General features: G+C 44.0%; 1 protein-coding gene across 1 annotated transcript; it reads right to left on the bottom strand.

Moving 5' to 3' along the window:
- Window positions 1-7,992: 7,992 nt before the first annotated feature.
- Window positions 7,993-12,596, bottom strand: LOC138210720 (prothymosin alpha-B-like). Its single transcript, XM_069170006.1, has 5 exons — window positions 12,308-12,596; window positions 9,372-9,437; window positions 9,167-9,248; window positions 8,966-9,051; window positions 7,993-8,870 (listed from the first exon to the last, which is right to left on the bottom strand). Exons 1-5 carry the CDS (start codon window positions 12,350-12,352, stop codon window positions 8,826-8,828), a joined length of 324 nt encoding a protein of 107 aa, XP_069026107.1. The 5' UTR covers window positions 12,353-12,596; the 3' UTR covers window positions 7,993-8,825.
- Between the last annotated feature and the right edge of the window lie 684 nt (window positions 12,597-13,280).

The following is a 13,280-nucleotide window of genomic DNA, read 5'->3' as shown; positions in this document are numbered from 1 at the left end:
GGTGGAATAAACAACATCGATGAAAGAGTCCCAGTAATCAATAACACGAGTCTCATCATCACTGCAGCATCCTCAGAGTTTAAAATGCACCAGTGGCTCCGAACCGAAGCTCCCAAAATAGATACCAACATTTTCTATTTTCACAGAATAAAAATTCACTGATTTAAACGTGAAACGGCCTCAGAAAGGCTGAACGACATCAAGATTTATTAATCAGTTACCACCTGCAGACGTGACTGAGGGCTGAAAGAAACACTACCAACGCCGTTCTTCGGGTCAGATTTATGCTTACAAATAAAATCCACTTGTGATTTACTGATTCATGCAACAAAATTACAGACTGGACCCAACTAGTAGTTACATTTTTATTTCATTGTTGCATTTGTGCTTTAATAAATGAAATAAATTACGTGTGCATGTTTTTTTTTAAAAAAGGTCAATACAATGGCCAGCATTGAAAACTAACTCAGGTTATGAATACTGTGGTTTGGAACATTGTGTTAGTTTGCAAATAACATTTAACAATCATGTTTTTTTTGTCCGAGTTTCTGACTACTGAAGCGAAACCTCAACACGGCAAATCTTAAAAATTCTTATTCAAATAAGCAAAAACAAAAAAGTCTTCATAGGAGGATGAATTATCAGGAATAAACTGTTGTATTTTTGGCAAAAGCGTTTCCTCAGGATCAAACTGGCTGCAGAGGAAACATGCAACTCGCACGTTGAACACAAGGGGGCAGCAACGCGCTGAGAGAAAGTTCGCCTGCAAAAAACTGAAAAGAAGAATCCTACAAAGACAACAAGCCAAAGTACAGATTCTTCTCATTTTCAGCAAGTTTTCATCCCTTCCGTTTTCATGCATTGATCCTTTTTATGTTATCTGTTCGTTTCAGCTGCTGCAGACAGTTGCAGCACGTTCAGGTAAAATATTATACTATAACTGGGAATTTACTTTTTTTTTTTTTTTTTACTCGTTTTGGAAAGATTTGTGAACACATTTGAAGACGTTTCCAACTTTGATTTGACTCCTTTTTCTTGTTGGTTTAACCCTCTGGAGCCTCTCTAAGTGTGAATATCCACTCCACTGATACTTTTCAGCTGTTTTTGGTTTGAATAATCTCATATCAAAAGATTCCTTCAAAGCAGGTGTCACTTTTAAAAGAAGCGTGTGCAAATCATTTTGCAACTGTTGTTAAATAAAAAGATTTTTTTTTTAACAAGGGTAATTTTGTTGCACATAATCATTAACGTGTTTAAGAAGCAGTAAATGCGGCGGTGCTTCTTCCTCATTGGTTATAATATCGACTCCATTAGCAGCAGAAGTATGAAAACTATTTGTACCCGTTTGTTCGGTTCGGGTGCGCCGGAGGCTGCTTGGCACAGGGGGGACTGTAAAAGAGTGACAAGAGAAACAGTTAAAGTCATTCATAAAACCGATACAAAAATAACCAGAAACATAATCCTTAAAACAAAAAAAAACAAAAAAAACCCATTATTATAGCATCGTGTGTTCCTGCAGAGACCACATGACCGCGCCGAGCTGCTCCCACTGCTGCGGGTCGATCGGCCGATCTGAACCTCGTCTCGTCACCACAGGGTGGAGAACTGAAACAAAACCACACAAAAAAAACACCTTTTCAAACGGCAACAAAACAAACCTGCTGAACCGGTGTGCGTCTCATTTATGAGAGATCATCGATAAATTATCGGATCAACCGAGAGACTAAAATCAACGACTCGGTTGATGGTGTTGATGCGTTCAGCGATGAGGCGGCAGATTTGGTAAACATGAGGATAAGTAGTCAGTGGTAACTCAGTGGTACATTTAGTGAGGAAAAGATGTTTTCATACTACTTTTTATACATTTTCACAATAAAATGTCACATTTGTAGAATAAAATGTCATATTTTTTTATCCAAATGTCACATTTTTAAATTCAAATGTTACATTTTTAGATCATTTTCAAATCAAAACTTTATAAAGTAGTTAAAAGTATAAACATAATGCTGCGTTTCATGTTATAGAGATCAAATTCTTTTTCTTTAAGTACTTCTCTCAACAGTTGCGCTTTTATTTGAGGAGAATTTCCCAACGCAGGAAGTATTTTTACACTTGTACTAATATTTTTCATAAAAATCTAGAACCTTAATCATCTGCAGCAAAAGTAATAAAGTATTGTAAAGTTTTGAAAAAAAAAAAAATCTTTGTACTCAAGTTAAGGACCTGAATACTTAATATACTTATAGTTGCAGTATTTTTTTTTTTTTAGTAGTAACAGAACAAATGAGATTAATGTTCTTATTTGTATTTAATGAATAAAACTGCTGTCTGATTGGACGTCAGCAGCATCACCTCCAAATTTTAAATGAGCAGAACCGGAGCAGCTGCAAACTCTGCACGCATGCACTCACCTGATTGGATGGTTTGTAGTTCAGGCTGCAGCGTGGGGAGCCAATCAGCACGCAGCTGATACCTGATGTTTGTAACCTGCAGCGTGTCAGACTCCCAAGTTTTCAGCCTGCAGCTGCTGATTTGATGTCAAGTCAGGACTCATCTGAGTGAGTGAGAGACCGAGAGCTCAGGACTCCACTGCTCACCTGAAAGTCAGCGCCACCAACTGACTTGAACTTCATCCAAACCTGCGCAACGCAAGTGATTTACAGAGATTAAAAACAGGACAGCTCAATGAATAAATTTGTTTTTTTAAAAACACCAGAGGAAAATATGGTATGGATTTCAGCAGGAAAAAAAAAAAAAAACTCACTTTTTTCCCCCCTTAAATCACATTTAACCGGTGACCCTTAAAGGGGCCCTGAACCTTAGGTTGGGAACCACTGGCCTCAACTTTATATAAAGTACTTCAAACTATCTCGCTGACTTCAGAAACAAGTTTCATGATTGATTCAGATGGAGGAGGAGGAGCCTACAGGGACCAATCAGAGAGCACAGCAGGCCTCAAGACCACCGACTGTATAAAAGTGGACTTCGCTTCCGGATCTGAAAAATTAGGGCCGATGCTGCAATACCATCGAGGGCCACTAGAGGCAGCCTGCGGCTCCATAGACTCCCATTCAACTTCTTTCATGAAATACAAAGTCAATACATGTTGTTATTGTTAGGCAAGTGTGTCGTCAGCTAAAGTCGCTCACATGGTCGGTGTTTGGTTAACGTGAGGCCCAAAAACTACACAGCAAAAAGAAAAACATCAGTTTGGGTTTACTTCAAAACAAAAAAAAAAGAAATCCACGTTGAATTTTGCTTCATAATGAATTTGAACACCAGACTACTGCGTGAAAATTGTCAGTTTGTTCCACCCAACTACTCCCGACCTCTTTCCCCCTTTAGTACTTTGTCACGTGACAAACTAACATCCAAAACTTACTCAAACAACTGCATCCGGTGCGAAACACCGAGGTGGAGAACAATGGACTCCACCACTCGGACAACGAGCACTTGAATGAAAGGCCGAGACTGAGCAGGGCCTCTTATCAGTTCAGGTGTGTAGGTAGAGGCAATAAGCCCCGCCCCCTCCACGCCCCCTACAGGCCTCAGCAGGAAGGAGGATTTTCAACACCTACCCAATTAGTCTTCATTTCAGGGTTGCAGCTTTTTTTTTTTTTTTTTAATGCGCCGATTTGTTGCTTTATTTGAATTTGATTTGATTATTTTGCGGTTTGGACCAAATTGTTAAAAAAAAAACATCAAACAATTAAAAGAGAATATAATTGCGATCGGATGAATCGGACCCACGATGAAAATAAACATTGGCCGCAGCCTGATTGGAAAATATTTGCACATTAATGTCCCTAATTTTTAAGAATATTTGACTGATTATAGGAGGGGGGGGGGGTAGAGGGGTTAGAGATTTCTTCTTCTTATCTCTTCCAGAAGCATCTGTTGCTCTGCTGCCGCTACGCTCGCTTTGTTTCTTGTCTGTTCCGCCAGAAAAGGAAAATGCTGAAAGGTATTTGCCGTGATCGTTGATTTTGACGTATTAACGGTAAAATAAATAAATAAATAAGTGTATCGTGGAACAGAGATGTCGTCTGCGGGTGGTGGGGGTTGCTGTCATCGCGCCCAGATAAGTCGCCTTCAGTCGCTGGGATCAGTGCCAAAGCCTCCGGAGCTGGCCGAGGAGTCCGCTGATGTTTTTACAGACTGTCGTTATTAACCCCGATGAGCTGCTTGCAGAGTGGAAGAAAAACTCTTGGACTCTGCCGCTGACACATCCGGGTTAAAACACACCTGTGTCTGTAACGTCAACACACCTTGTGGTTCTTTGACACCCCCCACCCTCCCCTTACCCCACCCTTTCCGCCCCTCCTCCGGTTTTTAGGATCAACCATGCGGGGGAGCTGCGGGGGAGCTGCTGCGTCAGACCACCTGCTGAGTTAAGAAGGATTTTGAGGTTTTTCAGCTCCCAGATCTGATCTGGTTATAAAGCTGCAGCAGACTGAGTCTCGCATGTTAATGAGACAAACCGGACTCGCCGACGTCTGCTGGTCTGACCGGTTCTACACCTTCAGTGTAAATAATCTGTCGCAAACAAACAAAAATACACTCCCAAATATTTAGGCTATTGGTTTATAAAGAATATGGGGTCTATTCTCCTAAAGGGGGCGCTATAGCAACCGTCCAAAAAAAAAAAAAACAGCTTTAAAAATTAAATAAAACTCTAATGTCCTGCAGCTGTAAAAGAAAAATGTGTTTATTAAGTATTTGTGGGATATTCAATTCTTAAACAAAAGTGAGTGATAATATTGATAATTTGTATTGTATATTGTGAATAATATCTTTCAATAATTTTAACATTAATAATAATAAACCTACAAATTAAAAAATACCATTAAAAAGCACATTTTTGAGAAAATATTTTTTATTTTATTTTTACAAAAATATTTGTAAGATTCATTTAAAAAAAATTCTACATTTTAATATAAAGAATGTATGTAAAAATATATTCCTAATTTGTATGATATTATAATGTAATAGAAATGAGTAATGAAAATATCAACAAAAAAAGTAAAATATTTTATATTTTATAATGTAAAGTTAATCAAATATATTTAGTAATGTTAGATCAAAGAAAAAAAAAGACTATACTGTACTTTTAGATATTGAAAAGCTTCTATTATGAATAAAAACCATCAAAGTTTTATAGAAGCCAAGTTGAGTTCAGGCCAGAACATTTAAAGATACTGTTCATAACGTAAACAGGTTTCTATCAGCCGCGATGTGTTTTTAACATTCCTGTGTGTCGACTTCCTCGCTGAGTTTTGGGGCCCGCAGGCTGCAGCCGACAAGACTGAACACAGATCAGCTCGTCCTCCGACGTTCAGGCTCCGTCATGTTCGTCTGCTGCTGACACACAGAGGGCAGACGGATCACAGCTGCCTCCACCATGTTCACCTCCACCACTCTGGCTCCTCCACTGTGTTCACCTCCACCACTCTGGATCCTCCACCGGATCCTCCACCATGTTCACCTCCAAAACTCTGGATCCTCCACCACTCTGGATCCTCCACCGTGTTCACCTCCAACACTCTGGATCCTCCACCATGTTCACCTCCACCACTCCGGATCCTCCACCACTCTGGATCCTCCACCGTGTTCACCTCCACTACTCTGGATCCTCCACCGGATCCTCCACCATGTTCACCTCCACCACTCCGGATCCTCCACCACTCTGGATCCTCCACCGTGTTCACCTCCACTACTCTGGATCCTCCACCGGATCCTCCACCATGTTCACCTCCACCACTCTGGATCCTCCACCACTCTGGATCCTCCACCATGTTCACCTCCACCACTCCGGATCCTCCACCACTCTGGATCCTCCACCGTGTTCACTTCCACTACTCTGGATCCTCCACCGGATCCTCCACCATGTTCACCTCCACCACTCCGGATCCTCCACCACTCTGGATCCTCCACCGTGTTCACCTCCACTACTCTGGATCCTCCACCGGATCCTCCACCATGTTCACCTCCACCACTCTGGATCCTCCACCACTCTGGATCCTCCACCATGTTCACCTCCAACACTTTGGATCCTCCACCGGATCCTCCACCATGTTCACCTCCACCACTCTGGATCCTCCACCGTGTTCACCTCCACCACTCTGGATCCTCCACCACTCTGGATCCTCCACTGTGTTCACCTCCACCACTCTGGATCCTCCACCGTGTTCACCTCCACCACTCTGGATCCTCCACCACTCTGGATCCTCCACCGTGTTCACCTCCACCACTCTGGATCCTCCACCACTCTGGATCCTCCACCGTGTTCACCTCCACCACTTTGGATCCTCCACCACTCTGGATCCTCCACCGTGTTCACCTCCAACACTCTGGATCCTCCACCCGTCTGTTTAAACAAAAAGCACACAAATATTCTTCGCTATTACCTCAGATTCATACTTAAGTACAGAGACTGAGTAAATGTACTAAGTTACCTTCCACCCCTTGGAGCAAATACTCTGAAGTAAAACACAAGGTCAAATCCTCAAAATGACTCCATTCAAAAAAATGCCTGAAATATCATCACCTCAATCTGCTGGAGTAATAAACTGTCTCCTGACAGACTGAGCTCAGCGTGGAGGTGAACTACAGGTAGTTAGTTTCCTTAAGAGTAAAAGTACACTGAAAATATGACGAGGACAAGAAAACTCCTACAAAGCAAACAAAGGTTTGTGAAACATTGCGACCGCTCGGGTTATCCTTGCGACCTTTGACCTCCATGTTCGGGTGGATCTAAGTTGAAATACTTCCAAAAATATAGTGACTAAAAGGTATATTTATGAACATTCATGACATCACAAAGTTTCCTTTACTCCGGTAAAAGTACTCACAAAACACCCATAAAAATACTCCAATATCCCAAACCAGTGAAAGTACAGATGTGTTTTTGTTTTTTTTAATTCAGCTAAATGTGCTCAAATTATGAAAAGTTAAAAAAAAAATAGAGAATGGGGCAATTCAGGATGTAGAAATTGAATATTTTCAGAAGGTGATAATTATTACTGATGTGGTTCTGTGGAATTTTATCGACTTTATATACATTTCCAAGTTGTGTTGCCTCGTCATTAGTTGTACTTTCTAACAGATATTGCATTTTAAGGGTCATTTAATGAGATTCGCCCATTAGCGTCCACTTTTCCCCCTTTTATTCCAACTCTAGTCAATCTAACGTCATCGCGGTCACATTTTTATTTTTCTGAAAATATTGAAATGATTTTTGCATCATTTTCATGCCATGTTTATGTAAACACTTGTTTTCAGACACTTTTTGTTGTTTTGGGACTTGTTGGGAGGGAGGGCCACGGTTAGGGCCTCGAAGCCACCACTAGGGGGAGCCTTCGTGTGCCTCCAGAGGTTTGGGAAACACAAATGTGGCTGAAATAAAAGGATCCCAGATATCTCCTGCATCATTTTATATATATATATTAAAAAATAAAATCACAAACATTCAGCCTGATAGGATTTTGCCATGTGTAAAAAGTTTGGGAGAATTTAAAGCGGTTTGTAACAGGACGGAAATCATTTATTGTCATTTCAAGAATGAAAAACAAACTTAAATTTCAAGCCTTATATGATATTTTCCACTGAGTATATACTTTGAAGACCCTCATTAGCATCTTGATTCATGTCAAGTCTCAAAAGTTCAATTGGCTGCTAATTTACAAGAAAAAAAAAAAAAGTAGAAGTTAAAGGAAAGAACTTGAATACATATCTGCCCGACGCCGCTTTATCTCGCAACCTCCAGATTGTAAACCGCTAAGTTTATTTAATGTGCCGATCACAAGACAAAGTATAAAGTTGCATAAAATGAAAAATACTTGACGACAAGTTCCAGGAAGAAAAAAAAGCTGCAGTCCGAGTGACCTTTGACCCCTTTAAAAAGACTCACCTTTACTTCTTCACTGTTTCGGCTCTCGGGGGGGAGGAGGAGGGGGGAGGGAGGGAGGGTACAAAACAAGCAGAGATACAAAGTACAACTCACAAAATAAAAGTCCGGTTTATTGTCAAACAACAAACTTCGCACATACATCAAAACAGGCCGTCATAAAACAAAAAAAAGTCGCTGACAAAAAAAAAATTAAAATAAAAAGGAAAAAGAAAAGAGGCTCTTTTCTTTGGCCTTTACCCTCCCATACAAACAAACTAGTTATGGTACAGCTAAAGTACATACATTAAATTTACTGGAATGCTCTGAGTTCAACGGCTTAAGAGGTTTTTGTCTTTAATGTTGTTGTTTTGTTTTTTTTTTTAAACGTTTTTTTTTCTTCTTCTAGTATCTGTCGAGATATCATAACATGGTCAACCAAGTAAAATCTTTTCGTTAAAGAAGCACCGATTTGGTCTGACGAGATCGCTGCCGAGAGAGAAACTGACCCCCCCCTTTCCCCCCCCCCCCTCCTAACAATATGTACAAAAATATAAAATGTAAATAAAAATACAAACAAATTCTCCTTTCGTGTTGTTGTTGTCGTTGAAGAGAAGCCGGATTTTCTGCATCGGTGTGGTGGCGGGTTCCTCTAGAAAATTTGTTTTGCAGCTTTGAGGGGAGATCGAGTGTGTGTGTGTGTGTGTGTGTGTGTGTGTGTGTGTGTGTGCGTGTGGACGTGGTTGGGTGTTTGTTGAACTCTACTTGCTAATGACCATGTTGGATTTTTTTTTTTTTTTTTTGATGTTTTTTTTGAATTATTATTATTTTTTTTTCTTCCTTTAAATCAGTCCTCCAGCCTCTCCACCTGTGACATAAAAACGGTCAGAGGTGAAGAATCAGGAAGTGGTTCAGCAGGATGGCGCGGGGGGGAAACGCATCAATCGTCGTCGTCGGTTTTCTGCTTCTTGGTTTCGACGTCGTCCTAAAAAAAAACAAGAAGAAGAAGATGGCGGGTTAGTTAGCCGGTTGGTGAACGAGTAAAAGTCTCGAAGGTCGTCGAAGGTGCCGCCGTCTCACCTCGTCCTCGTCGTCGTCGTCCTCAGCTGCCCGTTTCGTGCCGCCCTCGATTTCATCGTCATCTTCCTCCTCGTCTTCCTCATCACCTGCAGGACGTAAGGATGACATGAGTGAGGTTTATATATATATTTGTTTTTTTTTGTGTGTGCAAGTTTTGGGGATAAGACATCAAAATAAAAAAATAAAAAAACATGCAGCTACCTTCTCCGTCGTCTTCCTCGTCCTCCTCGTCGACCTCCTCGTCCTCTTCGTCGTCTACGTCGGGCTCGCCGTTCTCATTCTCCTGAAAAAATCCCCCAGCAAAAAAAAGTTTTAAAATTTCTGGCCCCCCCGCGTGTCGACGAAAGCATCATTTGTTTTTGTTTGTTTTGTTTCTAAAGGGCAGAGCTGAGACGACGGAGGTCACCTTTCCGTTGGTGGCGGCGTCTTTGCCGTTCTCCTTCTCCTCCACCAACTTCTTCTCTTTCAGGTCCTGATTGCAAAAACAGAAAACAGAAAACATCAGAAACAGGAAGTACAAAACTACCAAAACAACAACCCCACAGTTTCAAACACAGCTGAGTGTTACAAACTTTCTCCAGGCTGCCTCTACCTGCCCTTCTACCTACTGGCCTACTTAGAGGAGCCCCAGTGCTTGCTGGGAGCTGCACATTTTTCAGTCCTCCCTGTCAGAATGAAGCCTTCCTATTTAAACACCATATTGGTCTCTGCAGATCCTCCCCCCCCCCCCCCCCAGGCCTCCTCCTCCTCCTCCTCCTCCCACTCCATCCTCTCTAATGTGTTGTAATCTGATACTTTGATGTGGCCCCCCCGGGGCACGCTGGGTATTGTAGTCTTCCGCGGGCTGCCGTCGCCGCCATATGTCACGAGACACGCCCGGGAGAGGCACTGCAATACCCAGGATGCACCGCTCCGTTTAAAATAACACAGGAGGGCGGCAGGAGCAGGAGGAGGGAAAGGGGGGAGGAGGGGGGGGCGGTGGTGGTGGTGGAGGAGGAGGATGTGAAGGAGGGGGGAGTGATGGAGGAGGAGGAGGAGGAGGAGGTGAACGCGACGCACGCTGCTGCTGCTGGCCGCTTGTTGTAACGGAGGCAGGGAAGGACAATAGAAGACGACACATGGCAGGCGAGAAAAGCGGCACGAAAAAAAAGCGAAATAACGCGGCGCGAGCCGGTGCCAGGATCCCACAAACACACCGACAAAAAAAAAAGAAAGGAAATAAAAAAGAAAAAGAACACCTTCTGGGCTCCTTTGCTCCCCGCAGCACACCGGAAAACCGCCTGCCGAGCCTATTAATAGCGCTCCGTTTCCTCGTTGTGCCGACATCGTTCGTACACAGCCGTATTACACCCCCCCCCCCCCCCCCGCCGCACGCGCGCGCCTCCCGACACGTATAGGCTACTGTTATTGATTAATTGCTTGGCATAATCTTATTGGTTGAAATCCATTAAGCTGTTTAGCAGCATCGGCGCCTCCTTGGCAAGAGACAAATGAGGTTCAGTTGAGCGCGAGGCTGCGCTCGCTCGCTCGCTTCACCCGCTGTGCGTAAAAAGGCGCTTGTGCGTAAAAATGCTCCACAACTATAAATAGTGGCACCCCGGATTATCCGCGTTAATGCCCAGGCCCCCAACTTTTCCCTCTCCACCTTGTCCATATGTTCATTTGTTATAATCTCTCATAATTATTCCGCTCCGCGGCTCGCTGCTCTTATTATCCGAGGAGCTGGATCCTATTCTCCCCTCAGCGCTGCGGAGACGCGACTCTCTCCCCCCTCCCACCTTCCCCCCCCCCCCCCCCCCCCCAACGGGGCCATTAAAGTTTTACCCAATCTGATCCAAAGTCCAACCGGACGAAAACGAGCATATACTAAAAGCACCAACATGACCTGATAGAAGCAGAACCACCTCCCCCCCCCCCCCCCCCCTCTCTCTCTCTCTGGCACCCTCCGAAATGGTTACGGATCACAAAAGAGAGAAGGGGTGGGGGGGGGTAAACCGGTACCGTCACATCGCACATCCACAGCCCGGCCACACACACGGAGGAGTGGGCTGCATTGCAAAAAAAAAAAAAAAAAAGACGGAAAAAGTTTTCCCCCCGAGACATAAACGCGCCCTGCAAACGTGCTCCAAAAAGACTGAAGAAGAAGAAGCGGAAGCAGCGACTCTCCGGTGACCGGAGAGGCTGGATAATAAGCAGCAGCAGCCGCCGCCGACCTTCCCTGGGTCGGTAAACAAACCGGGTCGGACGGTGCGCTCAGGAAGGCAGGCAGGCAGGCAGGCAGGCCCCCCCCCCCCCCCCCCCCCCGCCGGCGGTGCCTTTTAAAAACGAAACAAAAAAATAAAATATAAACGGAAGACGGACCACCAACAAAAATGACTTCACGGGGAAATAAAATACAAACGAAGCAGCTGAAAGTTGCCATCAGCGTGGACTCCTCCACCGCCGTGCCTCCTCCGTCCTCCATTCAAACGGACCAACTTCACACTACAAAACCAGCTGGAGAGCGTCAGAAAAGCCTCCCCCCCCCCTCCACCTCCACACACCCCCCCACGTAACTATGAATAAAGAAAATAAAAAATAATAAAAAAAAAAAAACCCGCACCAGAAGATAACAGCGCTTCTCTCCAAACCGGGAATCACCTTCACGAATTCATGCTCATTAAGCTTTTTTTTTTTTTCCTGCAAAGACGTAGAAAATAAAAAAATAAAAATAAAAAAAAATAATAATGTGCGAATATTACGCGTCAATTCAGAGCCCGAAGAGCGGGCACATAAACGAGCCCCCTCCTCAAACAACAACACAAAAAAAAAACAAGAAGGAAAAAACCCCCAAAAAGACCGAGGAAAGTGTTGTGTTTGGAGCCGCCGATGTTCCGCGGTGCCTCGGTTCGGTCTGGATGTGCGTCGTTTCGGTGAGGAGAACCGAGCCGCCTGTATAAACAAAGAACCCGCGCAGACTGTTAACTCTCCGGACAATGAAGAAGACACGGCGCCGGAGACGCAGCCGATTTCCATGATGCGGTGCGGAGAGCTCCGCTTTATTCTACTGCTATTTTCCATCAAGAGTTTGGAGAAAAATATAAATATATATATATATATATATATATATTTAAGGTATCTCCTCCTGATCTGCTCCCGACAGGCTCGAGACTTCACCGACTCGGAATGAGCGCGAACAGACGACGGAGAGGTTTTAAAAAAAAAAAAAAAAAAAAAAAAAAAAAAAAAAAAAGGAAGAAGAAGAAGAAGAAGAAAAAAGAAGAATATCTCGGTTACAGCCCTGGAGAAGCTTTATTCCGCTGAGGGGCTCAGCGGCCCCGGTGAAGGAGCGAGGACTCTTACCTTGGCAGAGATATCCGAGCCGCAGTCAACTTTTGTGTCTGCCATTGTTTTAGTTCAATAAAATAAAGGACGGCTGAAATGAAAGGTTGAATAAAGTAAATCCCTCTGCTCGGTTTGCGGATCTATCAGTATTATATTGTGCCAGTGGCCAATGCTGCTGACGGCCGCGCGTTTAATATAGGGTTGTGGGCGTGGCGTAGAGGAGGTGGGGGGGCCGCTGATTGGCTGAGGTCTCGACAGAGGTGTTCTCTTCGCGCGTCGGAGTGGAACAATGGATAGGATTTCTAAACCCGAAGGCCACGCCCCCCCCCCCTCCTGTCCCCGCCGCTGCGAACCGTCCCTTCTTTTTCTTTTTTTTTCTCCTCCTCCGCTAAAAACAATAATCCGCGCCGATTAAAGCGAACAAAACGGACCCGAGGTGGAACCGGGGGCGCCCGCGGGACGCGGCGGGACGCGAGAAACTTTACGTTTTAAAAACCCCGAGCTACGCACTAAATACATCGAATAGACGACGGCGCTCCGGTTTTGACGTAGTGTCACTTTTTTTTTTTTTTTTTTTTGATTGATTGACGTTCATCTCGGTCGAGTCAAGCGGCGGCTACGGACCGCTTTGTCCCGCCCACCGCCGCGACGAGGGAATAAGAGGCAAAAAAAAAACAAAAAAAAAACTGTTCATGGCGGCGGAGGGGGGGGGAGGAGAAGAGGCAAAATGTCGAGGGCACACTCGGGTTTTTAGTGGATTAAAGGTGTTTGTTACGTCCGTGCCACATTTCCGTGAACTCTATCAATCAGATAAAAAAAAAAAAAAAGAGAGAGGGGCAAGATAATGTAAATGCGGAGCAGCGCCGCCATCACAGCCCTTCGTCGTCGACTTGTTCGCCCCGCCCCTTTCAGACGGCCATGTTTGAAGCTCCCTCTCATCTCTATGTGCGCACTTGACACTCCTGACGGTTTTTTTTTTTTTTACATAACA

The sequence above is a fragment of the Embiotoca jacksoni genome, unplaced genomic scaffold (assembly GCF_022577435.1).
Source record: "Embiotoca jacksoni isolate LCO1_2020_lvr unplaced genomic scaffold, fEmbJac1.0.p SCAF_48, whole genome shotgun sequence".
Taxonomy (NCBI): Eukaryota; Metazoa; Chordata; class Actinopteri; family Embiotocidae; genus Embiotoca; species Embiotoca jacksoni.
Note: the sequence above shows the minus strand (reverse complement) of the source record. Positions and strands in the feature narration are given on the sequence as shown.

Excerpts from the sequence above, each read along its gene's own strand:
- LOC138210720 (XM_069170006.1), bottom strand. The coding sequence starts at position 12,352 with ATGGCAGACACAAAAGTTGACTGCGGCTCGGATATCTCTGCCAAG. Across the intron at positions 9,249-9,371 it reads ACGCCGCCACCAACGGAAAG|GAGAATGAGAACGGCGAGCC; the intron begins GTGACCTCCGTC and ends GGATTTTTTCAG. Across the intron at positions 8,871-8,965 it reads ACGACGACGACGAGGACGAG|GACGACGTCGAAACCAAGAA; the intron begins GTGAGACGGCGG and ends GTTTTTTTTTAG.